The sequence below is a fragment of the Ascidiella aspersa genome, chromosome 5, assembly GCF_963924565.1.
Source record: "Ascidiella aspersa chromosome 5, kaAscAspe10.2, whole genome shotgun sequence".
In the NCBI taxonomy this organism is placed as follows: domain Eukaryota; kingdom Metazoa; phylum Chordata; class Ascidiacea; order Phlebobranchia; family Ascidiidae; genus Ascidiella; species Ascidiella aspersa.
In genome coordinates this window covers 5,615,683-5,641,148 of record NC_139451.1, presented here as the reverse complement: position 1 = coordinate 5,641,148, position 25,466 = coordinate 5,615,683, and the positions used below count along the sequence as shown (strand labels likewise).

Here is a 25,466-nt window from a genome sequence, read left to right as displayed (position 1 = left end):
TTTGTATGAAACCTGATTAACTGAAATGAGAGTCGTAAGATTGCATTCTGATGGAAACAATAAATAAACAAAAGAAGAGGGCAGATAAAGAATTTTGAGTCAACTTTATATTAACTTGACTATTCTTAAACAGAGGAAATGTAGTACTATTTAATCAAAACTGGAATAGGACTACAGTATGTTGAAAAAAAAGTTTGCCGAAAGTGATTTTAAACTTACCAGCAGAAAGGCACAATGCTTTACTGAAATAAGCATATGTTTAAAAAAAAAATTGTCGAAAAGTGATTTCAAACTTACCAACATGAAGGCACACTGCACGACGCCCAGCGACTTTGAGAAGTAGCGCACCACAAAAACGTCCGGCCCACCGAACGGCAGTAATTGTGGGCTCCTAAACCTCTTCCTGGCCAAAATTTCGGTTGACTAGAAAAGCAAGAAAGGAGCGTTAGAAAAAATATGACGATCTTCAAACAAAAAAGTGCAGCAAATGTGAGAATGCTAATTTGTGGGAAGACGCTGCCATAGAAGTATGACATAATGCCGGCGACTTGGCAACTATGTCGCCCGGAGAATCCGCCGCCAAACCAAAGCTATTGATGCAAAACATTGCTTTATTTAAAACATTTTTTTCAAATATTTAAAAAAATTTAAATAACTTTTTTTTAAATACATTTTGTTGAAAGATCCATTTTACCAAAAAAAAACTAACCTATACTTTTATCCGGTTGAAGTACGTAAATGTAAACAAAATGTCGGCTTTGCGTGATCTTTCACCTATTTAATTATATTTGTGCCTCTTTTTTAAGCAAATATATTCAGTTCAAAGGCGCCTTGCATACATTTATCAGAAGGCTGTTTTGTAACTTCACAATTTAAACGCGGATACAAGGAGTAAAAAAATGAAACATAGTGTCTTTCGGTAAAAAAAGTCACCAACAGTTCGATTTGATGAGTGCCTACTCATAATTCAAACGCAAATACAAGAAGTCAAAAAAAATAAAAATAAAAAAAACAATCTTTCGGTAAAAAACTTGACTAACACTTTTTGATTTCTGTCTACTCACAATTCGCGCAGGAAATTTGACTCCAGCAAATCCCATCGGATACAAGAAGCACCACCATGTGCCACGTCTTTTCCACCTCTGTATGCATCAATGTCACCAGATTGAACGCACCCAACAGGGGGTTGGGGGATCGGTGGGTCTAAACAATCAATCGAAAACAAAATTGTTAATCGTAGAATGAATATCAAAACCCATACAGAAGTAGATAGCTTTTTGGGAAGGTTTCGAGTAAATATTAAGATAATGGCTAGAGGTTGCAGATAGACGTATAATAAATTTTAAAGCCCATACAAAAGTTCTTGTAGCGAAGTTGTTTGTATTAATCGTGTCCAGTTATTAGAATAAACTGCGACACGCCAAAACGAGACACGTAGACGAGACACAAGGAAAAAGGCAAAACAGGAAAAAAGGCGTTTCTAACAAACGTAGGCGTGTCGTCACTACAGTCTGGTCAATACAATATTTTACACCGGTTGGTTGATTTTGATTAGTTGATTATTGCTGATTGGGGTTGAGTATCATATTAAGAGTTGTCTGATACTTGACATTTATTTACTGTTGCTGCCAGGATTATATTAATTATAAAGAGGGTTCTTCCGACAATTATTTATTCTGTACCGACGTTTCGATAACCTATCCAGGTAATCTTCATCAGGGCATATAAACTTGTAACCTTGCAGACGTATATATACAGTTAAGAAAAACGACGAAAAGCAAGGTGGCAAAACGAGGCGAAAAAAGAAAACAAGGCGCGAATAACGTGAAAACGTGAAAACCGGCATTTGTTTCTTATACACAAAATTTGGACGGAAAATATCACGATCTGATACGATACCTAATGACGCCATTATCAGTGTTCCCACCAAAGTGCGCAACTGTGCAATTGCGCAGATACAACAGACAAATTGCGCAGTAAACTTGCCTTTTGCGCACCTATACAAACACATGGTTGGAAAAAATCCTAAATGTGTCCTTTACAATTTACAGTTAGCGGTCATATCCGTTTTAAAACCTGTTACTGCGCCTGCGAGAAGCGTATTCAACTTTTGATTTTTAAAGTTAGGGTAAGCAGTTTAACATGGGTGTACAACTCAAAAAGGCCGACGTGCAAGTTTTTATCTTATAGCTTCATCCCGTGCTGAAGTAACTAATTTTTTATAATCGCTTGTTTTAAGCTAAATTCTACAGATAGATTGGCCTTAGGTAGTGTAGTAGAAAGGCGCATTACTGCAATTACTGTAATTTGTCTTACATTTACTTAATGTTTCTTCACACCAAGCCTTATAATTATGTGAATGCTATGGCCTCCACAACATTACAATTGGCTAAATAACAAATTTAGTATGGTATTTTTGAAGGACTTGCGTGCCATTTTTTATTAGGTCCCCCCCTTTTATTAGGACGTGTTGAACACCCCTGCACTATAATCATTATCGCCAAAGCGTGGCTGTATTGTACAAATATATTTTGTGTCGGATGTACACCGGATAAAACATGGTTTTTGGAGTAGTACCGATACTACCATTTGGAATCAAACATCAGCTCAGGTATTAACAAAAATCTCACAAATGCATGTCGGAAAAAAAGACTAATATAAAATCTTTAAAATAACGTGAATGATCGTAAGGTACATTAAATAAGCTAAATATAAGATTTAAACAAAATATGCATTTTTAACTAAAATGTTCAGGCTTTGTAACTCATTGCACGGGTTTGAGTTGTAATTTGAATGTAAATAGTTACGCCATAATCTTCAATAAATCGACATTTCGTTGTTCACAAACGTTTCGGCAAAAACTCATGCCATCATCGGTGTAAAATCAAAATTAGTGGCCTTCTTTACCCCTGTTACTTTTTCCCTTTTTTGGTGTTTTATCGCTTTTATTTTTACTTTGGAATATTTACACTGATAATGACATTAAGTATTGCTCAAACATTCGAAAGTTATAGTCTAGTATTTGTACAGCCTTGCTGCTTATCTGGATTTTTAAACAGTTTTTTAAACAGTTAAAAGAAATTGCAAAAAAAACTTACCAGGCATACAATATGGTATGTTGCAATACTGCTTGCCCTGCGAATAGTCAAGTCCATAACACCAAGGCCATATGTCGCCGTCTGGATTGCGACAGTAGTTGTCAGTCAAACCGGCGACAACAATTGTTTCGAGATCGCTGAAACGAGAAAAAATTGAAAGCTACAACGCCATTTTTTTTTTTTTAACCAAAATAGTAGAAAAAATTTTGCTCACTTTTCACCATTCTATAACGTGGCATTCATCTCACTACTAAGAAAGGTATAACAGGTGTTCATTTTATTGTTTTATCCGTAATCCAACAAAAAGGTGTACATTTCAGCCTTACATGCCAATATAGTTATTTTCAAACATTTCCAAAAAGTATATGGCAAATGCTATAATGAGAAATTCATCAAATCATGTTGACAAAAAAAAACTTGTATGCTTGTCCACATGCCTATTTGTATGACAGGCATGTTTTTTTTTACAAAAACACAAAAACGTTCCAGCACACTTGTTGTCTGTCTTTTCATGTAAACTAGTGTGATGTGCAGCAAGGTCACACTTAAATCACACAGACAGTAAACTAAATACACAAAACCTAATAGAGTTCGCATGTGCAGTCCCTAATTTCGAAACTAATAAAGCCTAAACTCAGCATTGAGAAACACTGATTTAACTCATCAAACAGTATTGTTGGAATCTGTTAAAAATATCAACCAGCATGTACTGGTTATTTAACTTACGTATAGGTGTGAAACCAATAACCTACAGAAGTTTCTTAAATTTGAAACTTTCACAAAATGCCACCTACTTGTGCATGGGCTTTGATATTCGTTGTACGTCCAACTACAACCTCCAGTCATTATCTTGAGAAATATTTGAAACGTTCACAAAATCCTACCTACTTCTGCATGGGCTTGGAAATTCAATCTACGTCTAACTTCAACCATTAGTCGTTATGTTAAGATGTGTTCGAAATATTCATGAAATGCTACCTATACCTCTGTAGTCTGTATGGGATTTGATATTCGTTTTACATCTAACTACAACCTCAAGACATTATCTTAAGAGTTATTCGAAACATTCATGGAATGCTACCTAAACACCTGTATGGACTTTGAAATTCATCCAACGTCTAACTACAACCTCCAGCCATTGTGCTCTTGAGAAAAAAACGATTTTACTTATCAAATAGCGTTGAACTTCGTTAAAAACAACTACGAGCATATACAAGCATAATCTAACTACAAACTCCAGACATAATCCAGTATTCGAAACATTCACAAAATGCCACCTATCTCCTGTATCGGCTTTGATATTGAATCTACGTCTAACTATAATCTCAAGTCATTATGTTTGACTAACACTGATTTAACTGATCAAATAGTAGACGTTGAACTCCGTTGATAACAACAACGAGCTTATATATAGTCTAACTACAATCTCCCGACATTACCAATTATTCGAAACGTTTACAAAATGCTAGCTCTTTCTGTATTGGCTTTGATATTTGTTGTACGTCCAACTACAACATCCAGCCAATATCGTAGGAATTATTCGAAACACCCACAAAACGCTAGCTACTTCTGTATTAGTTTTGATATTCGTACCGGTACCACTTGTATATACAACCTCTAGTCATTATCTTGAGATACGAACTTTTTTGCAAAAATGCTACCTACTTCTGTGTGGGGTTTGGAATTTATTCTACGTCCAACTCCAACCTCCAACCATTATGTTAAGATTAATTCAAATCGTTCACAAAATGCCACCTACTTATGTATGAGTAGTGGTACGCATTTTACGTCCGACTACAAACTTGTGTCAATAGTAATCACCTTGAAATTTCTTCGCAATGCTACTTTCTTTTGAATGAACTTTGATTATAAACAATAAGCCCGTTTATATGCACCTTTCGCGTGCAGATTAGATTAAGGTTCAATCCGGATTGAAAAGTAATTCGCTCCAGCGTCGCAATTACATGGCGCAAAATTCAAGCCAGCTTAAGTGTACAAACTGCACTGATATGCATTATTACGTAATATTCCAGTAAACCTCTGACGCACAACCGATTTTTCGGCTTAGGCTACTACTTGCGGTAGCAATCTATTGCTGCTTGTTCGTTTTTATTAACCTAAAATTAAAAAAAGAACAAGAATTTACTTGAGTTAGGTTTGCCGATTAAGTACGTTTTTGACTGTATAGTGCTTCAGTTTACCTGGCACGCAGAATGTAAGTGCAGGAAAGTTAAGTTTATGTGTGCTGGTCAACGCTATACACAAGGCAGAGTGGATGACTAATGAAAACTGTATTTGGCGCTGGCCTAGAATCCTACCACAGCGTTGAGACAATTATTAAAGCAATGTACAATATTTAGGTGAAGACGGGCCAAGTATTATTTATACCTATACCCAAACCCGCATCCTAACCCAAATAATGTTCGATTTTGTGGATTCTAGACCAGCGCCTCTGTCACAAATTAGTATCTAACGAGTGTATATAATATTCTTTCCTTATGCGCTAAACTTGTTGTTTTGTTTACGACTAGCCGTTCGTGTTACGTCATAATGCCCCAAAAGTGGCGTGATGCTTACTGCGTTAAAGCAGGTCATTCTACATTAAACGATTTCGGCCGTCAGCGAAACGAACAGATTAAGCGGCGAACGAATTGAAAACCACTCCTTTTGAACAATTAAGAAACGAGAGAACTTAATTCATTCCAGTGCCAAAACGAGAGAGAATGAATTAACGAAATAGATTCGAATCCGGCTTAAACGTGCATATAAACGGGCTTAATGTTACGTCCTACATACAACTTTCAGCCATTGTCGTAAGAGATGTTCAAAACGTTCACAAATTGACGCTACTTCTGAATGGGCGTGGACATTCCATCTACATCTAACTGCAACATCCAGCCATTTAGATCTGACGTTGATATATTAGACTTACGTAAAGGTGTGAGCCCATGGCGTCATCGAATCCCAGCGCTGACATTCCGCCCCAGAGTCAGTTGTACTTGCATTTCCCCTGTACAAGAGCGATTCGCTGGCCCCTACCTCGGTACACCCGATCTCGGGGAGAGGGGGTGAGGGGACGAAGGGGATTGTAATCGGGGGCGAGGGTGACGCTGTTGGTGAGGCTAAATCAGAAAATTGAGTTTGAAAAAGTTTTTTTTTTATTAAGGTAAGGGATGCACAAGGTAACATTAAAATTTTATTCGAAATCATACTGAATCCAAATGGAAATAAATCTTTACATAAGTTTTTTTAAACTGGAGGCTGGAGCCCAGCATTTTTCCGGTGATTGAGCATTCTATTATTTTTGTGGAGATGGAGCTGGAACCTTTCTTTGTTTTGTGGAGCTGAAACCATTTTTATTTTTGTGGAGCCAGAACAAAAGCCGTTTTTTTGTGGAATCGACGCTTGAGCCAATTCAATGGCTAGCCAGCCGAAAATTTTGGGGGGCCAAAAAGTTTATACTTTTACTAACTGCAGTAACGAACACCAATAACAATGATAGCAAACCGTTTTGAGCAGCAACTGACTGAGTGTTAACGCAATACTCAAAAACCATTCAAAGTGCAAAAACTGTCTAAAAGTAGTAAAACTACTTTAAAGTATAGCAAACGTAATAATAACTAATTTTTTGTGACGTAACAATGCATGATAATTGAAGGTATGGCATGCCTGTGATCGATTTTTGTGGAACTGCTCAAAAATACTAAAAAAACAAATCATTAAAAGAAAAATATTCATAAATTTTTGGGGGGCCATGGCCCCTTAGGTCCCGCCCTGGTTACGCACTGAGCTATTTTTATTATTTTCGTGAAGCCATTTTATAATTTTTGCGAAACCGGAGCTGCAGCCATGCATTGTTATTTTTGTGCCTCTATTTTTAATATTTGAAGAGCTTATGCTATGAAATTTCTATTTGTTTAACTCCAAAACAATTTAAATAGCTAAAATGAAAACTACTAAACAGTTTAAGTCCTGAAAGTGTAACTTAATTAAGGCTAAAACATCGAACACCCTTTTTTGGGTGGGTGGACTAATTTCAGGGCCACCATGAGGTCATGTTGGAACCTTAGAGTATAATTAAAAAAAAAACGATTTGTTTACAAGAAAAAAAAAATTAGGATTAACAAACATTCGCTTTGCCTTCTCCTTAAGTGTATTTAAACTCGATTAAAGTTCAATATTGGCACATAAGTGCGACCGTAAATAACAGGTTCCTCTAGGTCTACTTGTATTATGATCTCTAAAAAAGTAGTCCACGCAAAGCAAAGTTTTTGGGGGTAATTAGGGAAAATGGGAGCAATTGGTTCAGTGTTAAAGGCTGCTAAGTAAGATCATGACATTACAATTTTGATAGAAATAATTCTAAAGTTATATAAATTTTACAAAATTTAAAGGAATTTTTTTATTTTTAGTCACAAAATGAAAGTTGAACTCTGACAGCAGTAATACTAACATCCAATTTGAAAGTGATTTTACAAACGTTATTGGGGCCCCTTATCCACATAGAAAAAACAGTCAAAATATTATAGCAGTATTACTTAATCAACAAAAAAGCTCGCGCCAAAAAAAAAATAAATTCAAGATGGTAAACACTATCACTATAAATTTTCGATAGAATTTTTACTTTGTTAATTGCATATCTTTGTTCGCTTACGTGGACAGGCTTGCTTGTTGCACTTCCGTGATACAACAGCTTTTCCTTGACACATGTAATCCTTTATAAATCCCCCGACGCAATCCCTGACCTTATATTTCCTTCCGCCACCACAAGGGGCGCTACACGCTGAAAAACTTGACCACGTGGACCAAACAGCAACTGGAATAAAACAAATTTTTTTTTAATGCCCGAAAATTATCTTCAGATAATGGCTCGAGGTGGCAGTTAGACGTAGAATGAATATCAAAGCTGATACAGGAGATAGGTAGCATTTTGTGAATGTTTGAAATACTTGATTATGCCTGGAGTTTGTAGTTAGATTAGGGATGGTCAAATGTATTCAATGGAAGAGCCATTGGCAGAAAATACAAGTACCAGCGGGCCTTAAAATTATTTCAATACAAAAATGGTATATAATGCAAGGTCAACGGTAATAATCAACGCAATAATAATAACGGTAATAACAAAATAGCACGCATAATATCTATTAATATCAGTCTTTTGTTAACTAACTCTTTGGATTCTATGTGTGTTGTTTTTCGGATTCTATATCTATATATATATTGGCGTGATAAACGAGATGCTGGCCTAAATAAAGAAAAGAAAAAGAGAGAAACGATTATAAATGGTACTTTTGGTAACATTTAGAACTTTTTTTGAATTTTACGATTCAACTAGAAGAGCCACAAAAAACATGCCGGAGAGCCGCATGCGGCTCGTGAGCCGCAGTTTGCCCACCCCTGATGTATATGCTCGTAGTTGTTCTTAACGAAGTTCAACACTATTTGATCAGTTAAATCGTTGTTTCTTCTCAAGAGCATATTGGCTTGAGGTTGTAGTTAGACGTAGAAATAATGCCCAAGCCCATACAGAAGTAGGTAGCATTTTTTGCAAACGTTTCTAATAAATTTTAGGACAATTACTATGGAGGTTGTAGTTGGACGTAAAATGAATAACAAAACTCATACCGAAGTAAGTAGCATTTTTTTAAAGAGTCGAATAAATCTTAAGATAATGGCTTAGGGTTTTATTTAACTTATACTTGAATATAAAGCCTATATAAACTTTCAAACTGTACCTACCTTTGTACTATATCTAATATCATTATGTTTTTACTCACCATTGTTACAAATAGAAACGTTACAAGGCGCCGTCTCAGTCGTCTTTATGTGACAAAAAGGTTTCGTTTGGTTAGTCGGATTGCGGCACTTTCTACCTCTTAGACCCTTGGTTGGAAAATCTGATGGCAATCTAAAAGCGTAAACAACAAAATAGCAAAAGTTATACGAAGAAAGTTAGCCAATTAAAGTAAATACGTGTATTCGTCAACTGCCTTAATCCTGAAATTTTCCTTGAAATTTTGATTTGTAAGCAATTTATAAAGGTACAAAAAAATCCTACGCAACTGTTACTTCTGACTCCCACATATTTTACAGGGAGTTTACTTCAATTCAAAGGTTGTTTATGGCGATGCTTAGACTTTTTTTGGAAACAGGTCTAAAACATAAAATAATTTCATAAAATTTTACACAAAGATAAGTTCGCCTTATGAATAGGCATCATCGATTTAACAAAAAACTAACATGTATAAAATGCCGAAAATGTAGTTAAAATGTAAAAGACCGCTTATAAAATGATACAATATCTATAGTTGTGAGTTCAGAGGCAAAATAACAACATATGGAATGGCAACAAGCGACAAAGAGAAAAAAAGAAAAAAAGAGAGAACACGTTTTTTTGTTGTTTTATAGAAAAAAGAGAGCACGTTTTTTGTTGTTTTATGACAAAAAGAGAGTGCACGTTTTTTGTTGTTTTATTGAAAAAAGAGAGAGCACGCTTTTCGTTTTTTTATTTAAAAAAGAGAGAGCCCGTTTTTTGTTGTTTTATTGAAAAAAAGAGAGAGCACCTTTTTTGTTGTTTTATTGAAAAAAAAAGAGAGCACGCTTTTTGTTGTTTTATTGAAAAAAAGAGAGAGCACGTTTTTTGTTGTTTTATAGAAAAAACGAGAGAGCACGTTTTTTGTGGTTTTTAAAAAAAAGAGAGAGCACGTTTTGTTGTTTTATAGAAAAAAGAGAGAGCACGTTTATTGTTGTTTTATAGAAAAAAGAGAGAGCACGTTTTTTGTTGTTTTATTGAAAAATAGAGAGAGCACGTTTTTTGTTGTTTTATGAAAAAAGAGAGAGCACGTTTTTTGTTGTTTTATAGAAAAATAGAGAGAGCACGTTTTTTGTTGTTTTATGAAAAAAGAGAGAGCACGTTTTTTGTTGTTTTATGAAAAAAGAGAGAGCACATTTTTTTGTTTTATAGAAAAAAGAGAGAGCACGTTTTTTGTTGTTTTATTGAAAAATAGAGAGAGCACGTTTTTTGTTGTTTTATGAAAAAAGAGAGAGCACGTTTTTTGTTGTTTTATAGAAAAAAGAGAGAGCACGTTTTTTTTTTAATATCTGTGTTTACTGTTTATTTATTAACAACAGAACGGTATTCAACTAAAGGAATAGCTTAAGGCCAGAGTATGATCCTAAAAGCTAGCACAGTAAAAAATACTTATTCTTTACTGTATCCTAGGGAATTAAGGATGCCCAGTAATGTCCGTACTTGTCGGATAATATGGTGGTAGCGGTGCCAACCCAATACTAACTTAACAATGAAATTTTATCCATCATTTGCGACCCAATGCAGTTATTTTTTTTTAATTTTGTGATCCAAACGCAGTTAAATAAAAGGTAAATTTTCTAAGCAATAGTAGGTTAACAAATAAAAGACCTAAAATTCTCGCAGTTAAAGCGAATTTTGGCCTATTTACCTGAAAAAGTTGTGTCGGAACTTTTAACTTAATTTTTTTTTTGTTTGAACATAATAATGACGTCAACATGTTGGTTTCGGATCGTATCGCGATAATATCGGGCATCGGATTAAACTGTGAGGTATCGAACATCCCCGACTAGGGTGGTATGGGTGTCAATCCGATTATAATTTCATATAGGTATGATTTGTTACCCAATGCAGCATTTTCTATCTCAAAAGGTATGTTCTTTAAAAAGGTATAAAAGTAGTAGGTTAACAACCGATGGTAATTAAATTTCTTAAAACTACTGCCAATGTTGTCCTTATGAGCTGAGAAAAATTGAATTTTATTTTAATTTATTTTTTTTTTGTTTGAGCGCAGTAATGACGTCATGGGCATCGGATCGCGATATTTTTTGTCCGAAAAATCCGGTGTTTGTATCGTATTAAAATGTTAAATATGGGACATCCCTTATTCATACATATAAGTTTAGAAACCTGCTGCAAATTATAACTGCCACCACTAAAATATTCATCACAGCACCAAAAGGTATTTACGAAAACGACCTTACGTTGTTGTCTTGGACCACCTCCTGCATCTAACTCCCGATTCTGAAACAGACACTGTTCCTCTGTAGCTGTCAAGGTCATTGGGGTCAAAGCAGTCTTTGTCCGGATCTAACACAATTTAAAAATATATGTAAAAATATTAAAAAGAACAAAATAGGACTATACTAGCTGAAATAGTCATAATAACGTTTAAATCGGGATAAGTCGTAAATCCGTCGGAATAACATTAATAATTAAAATCGGGCATATACAGCTTCTTATTACCTAACCTCAAACCCCACCCCTAAGCACATACTGCCCTCTTAATTTTTACCTTAAATTAATTCCTAACACCTACCATTACCCCCAAACATGGGCAAAAAATCCGGTGCCAAAACAGCGGCGCCCTAACGGCGCCGGTCAAACTAGGGCACCCAAGCGTTGACACCAAAACGGACAACGTCAGACCTATGGCCCCCGGTCGTCATATACCCTGTTCATATAGTTTCAGGCAATATGTTTGCCAGTTAGGCTTAATTCCGATGAATTTAGGTCATATTCCGATTTAGACTTTATTAAGACGATTTAGATCTTATTCTGTCGGGTAGGTTAGGGCATATGGTTTTCTAATGTCGTTGCTCGTTGGTCTTAATACTATGGTATTGTAGTTGGGGTGGGGGTTGTCTTCGTAGTGTTGTAATGACTTAAATGTGACTTAAATAAACTTCACTGTGGGAAAATGATTTGACCTGATTTAGGTCATTTGGGCAAATTACTTTACTTGACTAATAAAAATTACAAGCTATTCAAATTGCTAACAATCGAAGGAGTATATCCAATTTGAATAGCTTGTAATTTTTATTGGACGCGGAATTGATTGGTTCTAGTTATGACTTGATTTGTTATTTATTTAAAAATACTTAACTTGTACTTAAGTTATTTTACAAATGAATTGACTGAGACTTGAGCCATTCCCGAATAACTTGTTTACACACTGGGTCTTAGCGAAACAAACAAACAAACAACACCCTGGACCCGCGATTACATTTGATTCCGAAAAACACAAACAAAGACAATTGAACTTTAAATTAAATTGATCAATTACTTACATCTGGGACAAGGCGTGTTGCTACAGGCTTCCTGAACAAAGACTTCTGGTCCACAGTATTTCGAATCACAGAATCGAACTCGTGTTTTTACTCCGTTACCACAAGGCTTGCTGCAAGCTGAAAACTCACTCCAGCCATCCCACGATCCCACAGGGTCTGTCAAAAAACAAATTAAACAAAAAATCTAAAACATATTGCTTTTATGTTTTATGTTGAAATAAAAAAAATGAATACGATTACGAAATTGGTATAGGGAAATTTTTTAAGGTCCGAATAACTTGTTATTTTCGACGGCTTAGACGTAACATCATGACGTTACTCGTGACGTAACTTTGTGACGTCATCCCTAAGACTTTATCATGTCCCCCCAATAACAAAACTCCATGATCCTCCCCTAAACGGTACCATGAACGATTTTTTGACCAACAGTGCAAAACAGGATCTACAAAAATAAAATTAAAAACAAACAACCAAAATTGGGTCAACGTGGATAATTAGACAATTTCAATGAATTGGAGCAAAATGCGGATAATTTTAATTATAATCAAACTTTTGAATTGCTTGTGCGCTTTAATTTCAATTGTAGCTGGAATCTAATTCGATTTATTTTTACCAAAAACGCTACTTTATGTCTTTTAGGTGGAACAAATTTGAATTACAACTCTTTAGAACGACTTGTAGGTGTTATTTACAGTCTTGAAAAGCACCGACTATGCTAAAACACACAAAATTAGAACAAACGATTAAAATTAAATCGGTAGTGAATAATTAAATATAATTTTAGTTCAAATTTTATTTGAAATTCTTTTTTAAGAATTTGATATTTCTAACTCTAATAAAAAAACTAAAATGAAAAACATTCTAGTTTTAATTTACCTAAAAAAAAACTGAAACGCTATAATTTTATTTCTAATCCAATATGAGAAAACTAAACCGATGGAATTTGTAATTCTATAGTTTAATTCTAATTAAACATACTGAAACTTTCTAATTTTGATTCCAATCTAATATGAGAAAACTAAAATGAAATAATTTTAACTTTAATCTCAATCTGAAAAAAACGAAATGCTCTAATTTTAATTCGAATCTAGTACGATAAATTCAAAATGAAACAATTCTAATTTTAATCTAATTGTAAAAAAAATGGAATGCTCTAATTTTAATTTGCTATCTAGTTTAAAAAATAAATGAAAAATAAAGCTAGTTTTCCAAGTCTACTACAAGTCTAGTTGTGATATACAATTTAGAAACGAACCTGTCGGGCAAGGTTGAAGAGTGACATCCTCACAGGGCCTAGCTTCCCAATATTCACCCGGACACTCCGCCGAACCAGGTTCATTACCAATACAATGACGTGCTCTGCGAAAAATTAAAAATCACAAATATACGAGAGGCAAAGTGTTTAAATGTGGGTAAAAGCTTCACCAATGTTCCGCATAACGTTCAGTGAAATTCAGCAAAATAGAAGCATGGAATGGAACGAAAAATCTTTATTTTAAAGATTTTTTTCTCTTTTTGAGAGAACAATGACAGAATCGTTAAATCGTCCCCAAAACATAAATAAATGTGTTTTCGTTCTACCACAATATTAATACGCTTGTAATCCATTTTGCATCCATTTTATGATGCATTTTTAGTGTTAAATCAAGTTGAAATTCGATATAAAACACACTTTTGATTTATTTTTTTAGGTTATGAAACTGATGATCCTACAGAGAGAACCTAATAATATTCTATCTACTAGTATGTAATGGGTGATATGTGAAAAAAAAACATTTTTGAAAAATTATTTTGATGGATCCTGATGACTGTTTTATGCGGGGAAAATTACTCACTCAATTTTAATCATAGAATTGTTGCGCTTTTGCAGTTTTACTTTGATTTGTCAAATACTTCATATTGAGTTTAAAAAGCAATCACGATAGTCGCCATTCCAGTTAAATAGACCAGTACAATGTTGTAAACAAGTCCTTTCAAAATGAATTAAGACCCAGTCAAGTCATTCGTAAAATATCTGAAGTCTAAGTCCAGTCATTTTCAATAGTCAAGTCATAATTATACAAGTCAATCTCAGACCAAGTCCTTGTCACAACAACTAAATGTTAACTACTAAAACTGGTAAACCAGCTCGAATACGAGAAATAAAACAACTAAAATATTGCAAAAAAAACGCAACAAATAGCAAGTAAATTTCTTATGTAGAAGAAGTTACGACATATAACCAATATTATGAAATGCTTACTAAAAACACCTCTTTTTAAACCAACCTCATTTAAACGGTCATTTATATCAAACACTTAAGTGAAGTAAAGTCATTTGAACACTGGACACGTTTAACATTTATATGGGCATATCCAGAAGGTGCCAGGCAATGCTCCTTCACCTAAGGCAGTCTATTTAATACACCTAGGGTCCATAATAGGTTGAATAATTGTTTCAAAGTTTCATAGTAGGTTGTTTTGAGACAATAGTCGGCAAAGTGTGGACCGCAGCCTAAATGTGGGCCTTTTAGCCATTTTTACCTGGCCGCGAGTTAATTTTGATAGTTCAGTTTTTATCCCAATGTTACCTGTACTGATAAGCTGGTGCGCATGTTCCTGAACAGGACGACCAAGTATTAAATTCAGTCCAGAAACCCGGGGTGTTCACTGGTGGAGGAGCCTCTTCTACCATTGGAACTAAACACAAAGAATTCTATACTTAGAACACCGCCAATTACGCTTTATATATTGAAATTGAAACGGAATAGATAACTAAAAAATTCGAAAAAAATTAATATAATGCATTTCAGCTGAGGTCACTTTGCAAACGTTCTTTAGAAGTTAAGATTGGGCCGTCTAACAGTTTAAAAGAAAATTTGTATTTGTTAATTCCAGGAAAGACTACCAAAACAACTTAGAGCCTGAGGTGAAGATCGAACTTCCGACCTTGGTCATACCTGGAGCGTCGCTCTACCAGCTAAGCTACACAGGCTCAGAGAGAAGCGAATCGAGAAAAAAACATGAAGCAAATGTTGCTACATTCTGTTGGTACGAGCAACTTCATATTGAAGGTGCTCTACAGTACCATATCATCATCCAATGTGATAAACACTATGATCTAGCACTTCCGAAACTGCTGTTGGACCAAATGATACGCAAGCCGTAATCGTTGAGCAAAAAGCAGCTGCAGAATGGCTAGATCACAGTTATCGAACACATATGTGTGTTGACTGTGTATCTTTAATTAAAACTCTTAGTTTCTAATGTTTCTCTCGCATATACCGAATATCCTTAATATATTTCACTTGCCATCAGGGGTGCATGTGGGGATTCCACACGGTTCATAAAACACATCTGGGTCAGTTGTGAAACACCAGGGTCCATCGCTGTGAAAATCAGGATTCCGGCAGTAATTTTCTATCAGGTCTGCACCGGTTATCTCTGAAGGATCCCTGAACATAAAACACTGATCTTCCAATTGCTTGGGATTAAGAAAATCCACCCAGTTACTTGGAATTAAAAAAATGGCCTTACAATTGCTTAGGATTAAGACCGTCCACCTAGTTACTTGGAAATAAAAAAATGACTTATCAATTGCTTGGAACTAAGACCATCCATCCAGTTAGTTGGAATTAAAAACGGCCTTACAATTGCTTGGAACTAAGACCGTTCACCTAGTTACTTGGAAACAAAAAAAATGACTTATCAATCGCTTGGAACTAAGACAATCCACCCAGTTACTTGGAATTAAAAAATGGCCTTACAATTGCTTGGAACTAAGACCGTCCACCTAGTTACTTGGAAACAAAAAAAATGACTTATCAATTGCTTGGAACTAAGACAATCCACCCAGTTACTTGGAGTTAAAAAATGGCCTTACAATTGCTTGGAACTAAGACCGTCCACCTAGTTACTTGGAAACAAAACAAAAAGGACTTATCAATTGTTTGGAACTAAGACAATCCACCCAGTTACTTGGAAATAAAAAATGACCTTCCGATTGCCTAGAACTAATTTTTGGCTCAGAGCAAGCTATACATTACAGATCCATGCATAGTGTTATGGACAAGCTTCATTTGTTGATTTAATTTAATTTTTTTAACAATTGTGTGTTTTTTTTTGTTGTTGTTTTTTTACATTTTTGCTTATTTTAGGTAAACTGACTACAAGTGTGTTGATCATTGATCAAGTCATCGCAACACTGAGAGCAATTTTTAACAGAAAATTTATTAAATTTATTCCCTGGAGTATATAAATTAAAAATGTTTTTCGAAGAATTAGTATCAAAGCCCATACAGAGGTAGCCAGGCAGTAGAATTTTTTAAAAAATTGGAAGGATAAATCTTTCATGACTTATCCTCCACGACCCCCAGTTATTACATTAAGAAATATTCTAAACGTTTACAAAATGCTTTCTATGTCTGATTGGGGAACCGACTCTACAACCTTAAAACTATTATCTAAAGATCTATTCGAATCGTTCACCAAATGCTGCGTACTTCTGTATGAGCTTTGATATTCATTATACGTCTAAATACAACATTAAGCCACTAACTTAAGATCTATTCGATATGTTGAAAATGCTACATACATTTGTTTTGCCTTTGATATTAACTCTACGTCAAACGAGAACCTTCAGCCAGCATCTTAAGATTCGTTAGAAATGTTGACAAATGCTATTTACTTCTATATGAGCTTTGATATTCATTATACGTCTAACTACAACCTCCCGCCATATTTTAAGATCTATTCGAAATGTTCAAAAATGTTCAAAAAAAATGGAAACGTTTATAAATAGTCCCTACTTCTGCTTTGGTTTTGATGTACAATCAATGTTTTGTTTCTGCTGGTAACTTACAAATTGTGGGCATGAGGAGAATGGGCATCCCAGCGTTGACAAGTTCTTCCAGAAGCAGTTGTGTTTTTGGTGCCGTTATAGCTAACACCCAGGTCGAGAGAATAATGACAATCGCTGGTCTTGGGAATGCCTCTTTTCCCGTTACAGCTGTACATTGCCAATATTTGTTGCTGATCGTAGTTCGACAAAATCCACCTCTGTGTTGTGAGGACATTACCGGTGTTTCTAGAAGTTACAATAAAGGTTAACTTACTAACACTTGCCTGGGACTAGCATGACATTTTTTTTTTAAATGAACTAGTGTTAAGCGAAACACTATTGTTAATCCTGTTGATAACGCCAGATTTTGGTTGGACCAAACTTAAAAAGTTTTTTTTTTATGATTTTAGGTTGTTATGGCATTTTTTAAACAGATTCGCTCTATTACATATAAATGTACATACTATATATACTGTTTGGGTTGTTTTTCATAAGTTTTTTTTCATTGTTTAGTATAATAAATATAAGACATGGCAGTTTGGAAACACACTTATTCTAAAATGCTTAATTTATTGCTATTCGTAATCAATTATGTAAATACTTATTATCATACTCAATTTTAAAATATGGTATTTTAGAAACAGATGATTCTAATACACATATACTGAAGTGCCTAATTTAATCGCTATTCGAAATCAATTATGTAAAAACTTAGTATCACACCCACTTTTAAAATATATTTAGAAACAGATGTATTCTAATAACATGAATTCATATACTATTTGGACTCAATTTCAGAATGATTCACATTTCGTTTATATAAATAATGTTAGAAAATGGCCACTTGGAAACAGGTTAATTGTAAAATGCGCAATAAAGTTTCTTTTTTGACTGGATTTAATGTCTCACAATTTTTTGTCTGGTACGGTACAATACACAACTTGTTAAATATAACTTGGGGCAGAATAAATTCAGAATATGAGCTATATCTAAGGTGTTTACGTCACAGCTAGAAAAATTTTTAACCTTCGCCATCCGTCAGAAAATACTTACGCCTCCACGATTGTTGGGTCGCCATTTTTACTGAATGTATACGAACGGTACTGCATTATGGATAGAATGTCATACGGCGTGCCAAAAGAGTCAATCTGGCTGGGCGAAAACTTGGCAAAATTGCTCTCTCTTCCTTAAAGGGTAAAACACATGTTGTGAGTCATCATGCTTTAAATTTGTTAGCTATAGTAATAGGGCTATTCGATAATACCCGATATCAGTCCGACCCGGTCCGATGCCAGTTTAATAAAGAAGTTGCAGCCATGATTTGCGACTCAATATAGTGATTCAATCTTGATACGTATATTTATCAAACAAAAATAGGTTATTAACTTGAGGTAACTCAAGCTATGAACACCAAAGCACATTTCGGCAAAACATTTTAGAAAAAAATACCTTTGCGCGTTTTGATTTCATCTATTTTGCATGTTTAATCATAGTTCTGACCAAATTTACCATCAAATCCGATCGCGATACCTTTCGACCAAAATATCGGGTCCCGGTATGAAACGTTTAGTATCGGACATCCCCTAATAAGTAACTTGAGTGTATTAGCTATACTTTTTCTTACATACATACTATGCATACTGTATATTACAAGGCAGGGCTGCGGAGTCGGACTCGGGACTCGGGACTCGAGTAGGACCACGTAAAACTAGCCCGAGTGTGACATGCGCAGTGCCAATTTTTTAAACTGATATGGCCGCCAACTGGAAATGGTAAAGGTGGAATAGCATTTGGAATATTTTCTACCATGTATTGTGAGTGAATAAAGTATACGACACCCCTATAAGTGGATTTCTGAATATCCACGTTATTTTAGTCACGTAAATTGGCGGAATACAGGCTGTGGAGTAAGGGTCGGACTCGGGACTCGACGAAGTCGCACATTTGACCGGAGTCGGACTCGGGATATTTTTAACAGACTCCGCTGCCCTGTTACAAGGTTACAGGAAGCTGTAGGAGACCATTAAGCCAAAACAAGCAAAAAACATTACGCCGGCAGCAAGAAGTTGCATGCCGAGTTTTCGGGGTGACGTTACAAAATGTTACATCATCAATCAATCTTTGTAAATGGCCGTATTTATTTAATTTTAAATAGGGTTATTAGGCACTATATAAGTTGCGTTGGCTTCATTATGTTGTTGGTGTAAATACTATGATGTCATACATATTTCCTATTTGGATATTGTTGCTCTACAGATGTTGTGTATTCCCGTATCAAAAGTGCTATCTTTTATGGTTTCTGTAGCGTGTGTCGCCGCAGCAATTCGAAACCACAACCCCTGGAATTCGCACGTTTCTGGTTTGAGCTGAGCAGGCAAACACTTGGCGTGAAAAAAGAAATGTAACAAAATTGCGATGATCAACTACTAGCGAGCTGAACATGGGAACTTAAAATAAAAAACGATTTTCTACTTTGGCCTGATGAAGCATTGTCGCGAATTCAATACAATTTGTCTAATCATAAAACGATTAAACTTAAAAATACCTGTTGTACACGAGAGACCTGAATTACCGGTTTAACTCAGTGGACGTGCATAGCTTTTGTTTAATAAAGCTATTTCACATTTCAACGTTCTATTGTGATTTGCTCAATTTGTTGCTGTGCAATTAAAATAGCCGTCGTGGAACAATAGGATTGAAACATTGTGAGCAAATTTCTACAATTTTTTTACTTATCCAAACAGGCACAGATATCGCACTATGAAAAAGAGTAAACTGTTTTGGGGTACGTGAGTTCGAACCTCACTGCTTGCATTGATCGACAGATTCGGTGAGTCTGCAATGGCTTTCAGTGTACTTATGATACGTATGACGTAATCGTTGGTCAAAAAGCAGCTTCAGGATGGCTAGATCACAGTTGCTAAACACATGTGTGTGCGCGTATCTTTCATTGACTTATTTTCTGTTGTTCATTTATATTAAGTGTTGGATGCAGAGGCTCACGAGGGTTGAAAAACACGTTTGTAGACACACTATAGTGTTCCACGGTACATAGTTAAAGGAACATTGGACAATGTTACCAAAAAGTTTAGAGACATTCAAATTGGATAGCTGGACAATTTTTGAATATAATTTAATTACAAACCAGCAAAAAGGTCATGTATAGCACAATTAAAATTGTTTTTTCAAATTATTTTTTAGCTGCAGTTTCAAAAACTTTAGGTAAACATGAAAACAACTATATGACTATTAAAACACCCTTGGAAAACACAAGGTTTGTCAGAGACGTTCAATACGTAAATCATTTCAAAGACTTTCCATAAACAATTTGCAGATTTTCTAAAGACCCAAAACTTGATCGCTCGACAATTTTTGAACCCAATTCGAAAAACAAAAAAATGGCAATGCCATGGTCAACACATTAAAGAAAAATAACGACACTAACGAAAAGCATAACTTAAGCTGGACAGAAATTATATTCAAAGACTCTTGAAGAAAACAGCGTTTATTTCAAAGACTTTTTAATACCTAAATCAATTCTTGTTTTTGATAATTGTTATAATTTTTTTTTTATTATAATTTTTAAAGATTTAAAGATTCAGCGGCAACCCTGACATAGTAGTATACCTGTCTGAATGTTGTCAAGCAAAACTTCCACGTGGTCATCTCGGTCTGGGCGACTTTGCTCGTGGTAAAAGCCAACGGCGTGCATAACTTCGTGTTGGATAGTGCCCAATGACGAACAGCTTGATATCTGAAAACATAAAAAAATCTTTCTACAGTTTCGGACGCTACTTTGAAACATAAAACATCCTTATTCAGTTTTATGCGTTATTTTTTAAGATGGAAAATATTTACACAGTTTCGGACGTATTTTCAGCATAAAAATGTTTTTACAGTTTCGGGCGTGATTTTGAAACATAAAAAATATTTATACAGTTTCGGGCGTGATTTTGAAACATAAAAAATCTTTTTACAGTTTCGGGCGTTAATTTGAAACATAAAAAATCCTTATACAGCATCAGGCGTGATTTTTTTAATATGAATAAAATATTTAGAAATTTTCGGGCGTGATTTTGAAACATAAAAACATCTTTATACAATTTCGGGCGTGATTTTGAAACATAAAAAATATTTTTACAGTTTCGGGCGTTATTTTGAAACATAAAAGATCTTTATACAATTTTATACGTTATTTTTAAAGATAAAAAAAATCTTTTTACAGTTTCGGACGTTATTTTGATACATAAAAAATCTTTATACAGTATCAGGCGTGATTTTACACCATGAATAAAATATTTAGACACTTTCGGGCGTTGGTTTGCCGCATAAAAATATTTTTACAGTTTAGGGTGTTAATTTGAATCATAAAAAATCCTTATACAGTATCAGGCGTGATTTTACACCATGAATAAAATATTTAGACACTTTCGGGCGTGATTTTGAAACATAAAAACATCTTTATAGAATTTCGGGCGTGATTTTGAAACATAAAAAATATTTTTACAGTTTCGGGCGTTAATTTGAAACATAAAAAATCCTTATACAGCATCAGGCGTGATTTTTTTAATATGAATAAAATATTTAGAAATTTTCGGGCGTTATTTTGCAGCATAAAAAAATCTTTATACAGTTCCAGACGTATTTCGCAGCATAAAAATCTTTAAACATAATAAAACTGTGATATTATAGATTATTTTGCTTTAGCTATTGCTGTTTTGTAGGTCTTAAGATATTCAAAACTAGTAAACACAATTCTTAGTTAACATTTTGTGCGGCCCGTAGAGACCTTCCTGAGTTTGGCTTTGGCCGGCGACTAAAAAAAAGGTTGCCGAACCCCGGTATAAATGGTCTGATATTTTGTCAATATTGTCATGTTTCGCTACTTACGTCTTGGCGGCCTCCAATCATGCCGACAAAGGAGTAGCAACCGCTAGCAACGATAAACCTTAGCATATTTACATCCCCGTTTCGCGCAGGTCGAAATTTCAGGCAGGAAAATGCGTTATAGAAGCCGAGAACCTTTCGAATGCTGAGCTTCAGCGCCTCGCTGTTATCTGCAAAAAAACGCGAAAACATTTGCTTTTTCAGGGAATAAAAACGAGGAAAAGTCTATTTACGCTGGTAAAATTAATGCGGCAAAAACGCAGTGTTGTATTTACTTAAGTCCATGGTTCTCAACCGGGGTGCCGCGCCGCCCTGGTGTGCCATTTCTAATGCTAAAGGGTGCCGATAGGTATTTCAGAATTTTTAAAAATCTGATGTTTACTTAGTTGGTAAGCTTCTTGATACAACTCTTTGTGTACGATCAGAAACCATTGTAGCAAATGAGATTTTCCTCAATCTTTTAAGTTCGTTCGTTTTGTGCCAGTTACATTCATAGTGACATTCCAATGAAATACTTAACGAAAATTCCAGTCGGGGAGCCGAAAATATTTTTATTATTTTTGAGGGGTGCCGTATCACTGTCAGAATCACTGACTTAAGTCATTGACTTTGTCACAGACGCGTAACAGACTCGACTTAAGTTCATTTAAGTCACAGTTTTTAAATGACTTGTCTTTAAGTCTTTTGGAAAATGACTTGACTTGGAATTAAATCACTTTGCCAAATATCTTGGGTTTCAGACAGCTCTTTGCTCGTAAACACACGATTTACCAATTATAATAGGTAAACTTTTTACTTTTATGTCAATGACGTGACTTGAAGTTGACTTTCTCTCATAATGACCTGACTAGGACTTGACCTAGGCAACCGATGACTTGGACTGGGACTTGCTATATTTGCAAAAGACTTGACTGGGACTGAGACCTTTAGTGTTCAGTGTGGTCGAAACAGTGTGAAATTATATTCGAATTCAAAAGTTTGCGAATTAGTTTAGTAGTGGTCGCTTTTTAAGATGAAAAATGGCTATTTTCGTCACGCGTATTTGATCTTCTAATGCTGCGTATTGGCCTATAATATAATCAGCTTTAGCAAACTTATTAGGTTAAACTTCTATTTACCGAACGTGTATCGCTATGTATTGCAAATTAAGGGGGATAAACGTTAAGGCAGTTGAGTTGCTGCCTTTGTCTTAAACCTATCCGATAAAAACGTAATATACAATGGTGATGAAAAGCACACAACATAATAGATTGTTTTATTTTGTTTAACCAAGTAAATTTTAGGTTGATTTTGCGAATTATCGCGCGTATTGCAGGTGTAATTAATTTACACAGCCGTTACAACTACATTAGTCCTTTGTGAGGAGGAAACGAAGCGGGTAAAAGTAAATTCAACTAGTAGCTAAATAAAATTAAAAATTTTTTTTTTAGGAAATATAGAAATATCACAGACTTAAATCGAATTTGATTTTGAAAGTAATGGTAAAGCCATTCTATGATAATAAATAGTGTTTGGCAGTTTTTACAGAATGTCTGCTGACTAAAATTAACAAAATTGTCTACTATACTTTTTTAAACAAATTCATGCATGTTTCAAAAACAACATACTCGGCATAAAATAATAATTTAATTAGACAAAACGTTCTTATTTGAATACTGGGAAAAAACATGACTTGCTTTGGCGTAATGAAAAAACAGAAAAATAATAACTTTTTTTGTCTGCTGGTAAATATTAACAAAAAGTGCTTACTAAACCTTTTTTAAACAAATATATGCCTGAGACAAAAACAACCTACTAGGCGTAATATATTAATTTACTTAAACGGTTGTAGTTTAACATCACATATTTTAAATACTGGTAAGAAACATTACTCGGCTTAGGCCTAGTTGAAAAAATAATAACTTTTTAAAGCTGTAAAGAAATTTCACCCGCATATAGTAATAATCCACTTACACACTTCTTCAGAAAAGTAGAAAGGAATTGTCACACAACCATCATTCGGAGTATCATCCGTCCACAATGGGCGTAAAGCAGAACCCGCTTTGCTTCCCGTGCCACTGAACAAGCTGAATTGCTCCTCTAGTTAAGCACATTAATTTTAAGTTTATTGCAAAAGCCCTAGCATATTCAATGGCAAACTAAATGTTTATTGAAAAAAGTCTCCTCGCCCTCATATCAATGACTTATCTTAAGTCAATATTTTTAAATGACTTGACTTGACCTGACTTAAGTCTTTTGGACAAATTACTTGGGTTAAAATGAAGTGCTTTCGTTAAGTATATTTATTCATAACATTGGTATTTATTCTGAACCTATAAAACAAATTTGCTCATAGAACAATTTGCTTGCTATGTGTTGTACTAGTTTTAAGGGTTCCATAAAGGCCTATATGAAATATTAGTCTATATTTAAAAAGTAATCACTTTGTCATAGAAAACAACTAAAAATAAAACGACAAATTTAGACTTCATTTCACTTTCAAATTTTTACCGAAATCAGCGGATTTCTGAAGTCAATTTGTATTGTGACGTCAATTTATGACGTTATTTTTTAATTTTCTTTGCCTACCGTGGTCCACGCGACGCAAAAATGTTTTTTAGGGGTCCACAGTAAAAAAAGTTTAAGAACCACTGCTCTATAGGAAAATTAATTTATACAAGAAATACGAATATACTTAGTATTTTAACTTACCAGTTAAGATTAGATCGTCTAGCTGCGCCTGGCATTTTCGTGTTTCTGGATTACATGTCAGTCCTGCTTTGCAATTGCACACATCTAAAAAAATCAGGCATATTGCAAAAATATAACATTATCAACAAAAGAGGCTGTGATGGACTCCAGCCATAAGACCGACATAAGAACGACACCAACTGCAGAATAAAACACAATTCGGAATGAGACCAAAATGGGACTTATACATAACAGTCGAAATAACTTATAAATTGGAATAACTCTTAAATCCGTCGTAGTATGACCTAAAAGGTCAGAATCAGGCCTAAACAACACTTTAACTAACCCCAAACCCAACCCCTGAGTACATCGCTAATCCCCTAATAATTTCAACTCCATTTTCTAACCCCACCCATTACCCACCAATAACCCTAAACAGGACCAAAAATCCTATGCCAAGCAGCGGCGCCATGGCGGCCGATGCCAGAACAATGGCCCCCAATCGGCCCATACCCACAGGTTGGAGAGGGGGTTGGGCCATTTAGTCCCTCTTCCAATAAATTTAGGCCTCATTCCGATAAATTTAGGCCTCATTCCGATGAATTTGGGACTTATTTCATAGAATTTAGGCCTTATTCTGATGAATTTAGGCCTTATTCCAACGAATTTAGGAGTAATTCCGATGAGTTTAGGCCTTATTCCGATGAATTTAGGCCTTATTACGACAGATTTAGGTCTTATCCAGGTGATTTTGAGCTACGCTGTACTGAATATTACTACGTATTAGGCTGTATTATGTCGTTGGTCTTAATACTACGGTTTTATAGATTTTTCTGCTTGGGTTATTGTTGTTTTCTAGGTCTTATTGTGTGTTCCCGTTTTTGTTTTAAAACT

General features: G+C 34.9%; 1 protein-coding gene across 1 annotated transcript; it reads right to left on the bottom strand.

Moving 5' to 3' along the window:
* Window positions 1-1,060: 1,060 nt before the first annotated feature.
* On the bottom strand, window positions 1,061-25,113 carry LOC146141597 (plasminogen-like). The gene is made up of 17 exons (XM_083390199.1): window positions 25,086-25,113; window positions 24,594-24,677; window positions 23,856-23,981; window positions 21,906-22,072; window positions 20,643-20,769; window positions 18,069-18,201; window positions 17,037-17,261; window positions 15,488-15,630; window positions 14,767-14,875; window positions 13,453-13,556; window positions 12,198-12,353; window positions 11,112-11,217; window positions 8,972-9,006; window positions 7,753-7,914; window positions 6,031-6,220; window positions 3,099-3,235; window positions 1,061-1,203 (listed from the first exon to the last, which is right to left on the bottom strand). Exons 1-17 carry the CDS (start codon window positions 25,111-25,113, stop codon window positions 1,061-1,063), a joined length of 2,175 nt encoding a protein of 724 aa, XP_083246325.1.
* Between the last annotated feature and the right edge of the window lie 353 nt (window positions 25,114-25,466).

Coding starts and splice junctions, on each gene's coding strand:
- LOC146141597 (XM_083390199.1), bottom strand. CDS start 25,113: ATGGCCCAACCCCCTCTCCAACCTGTGG. Junction 22,073..23,855: donor CTACTTTTCTGAAGAAGTGT/GTAAGTGGATTA, acceptor GTTTTTTTGCAG/ATAACAGCGAGGCGCTGAAG. Junction 17,262..18,068: donor GACCCAACAATCGTGGAGGC/GTAAGTATTTTC, acceptor TGTAACTTCTAG/AAACACCGGTAATGTCCTCA.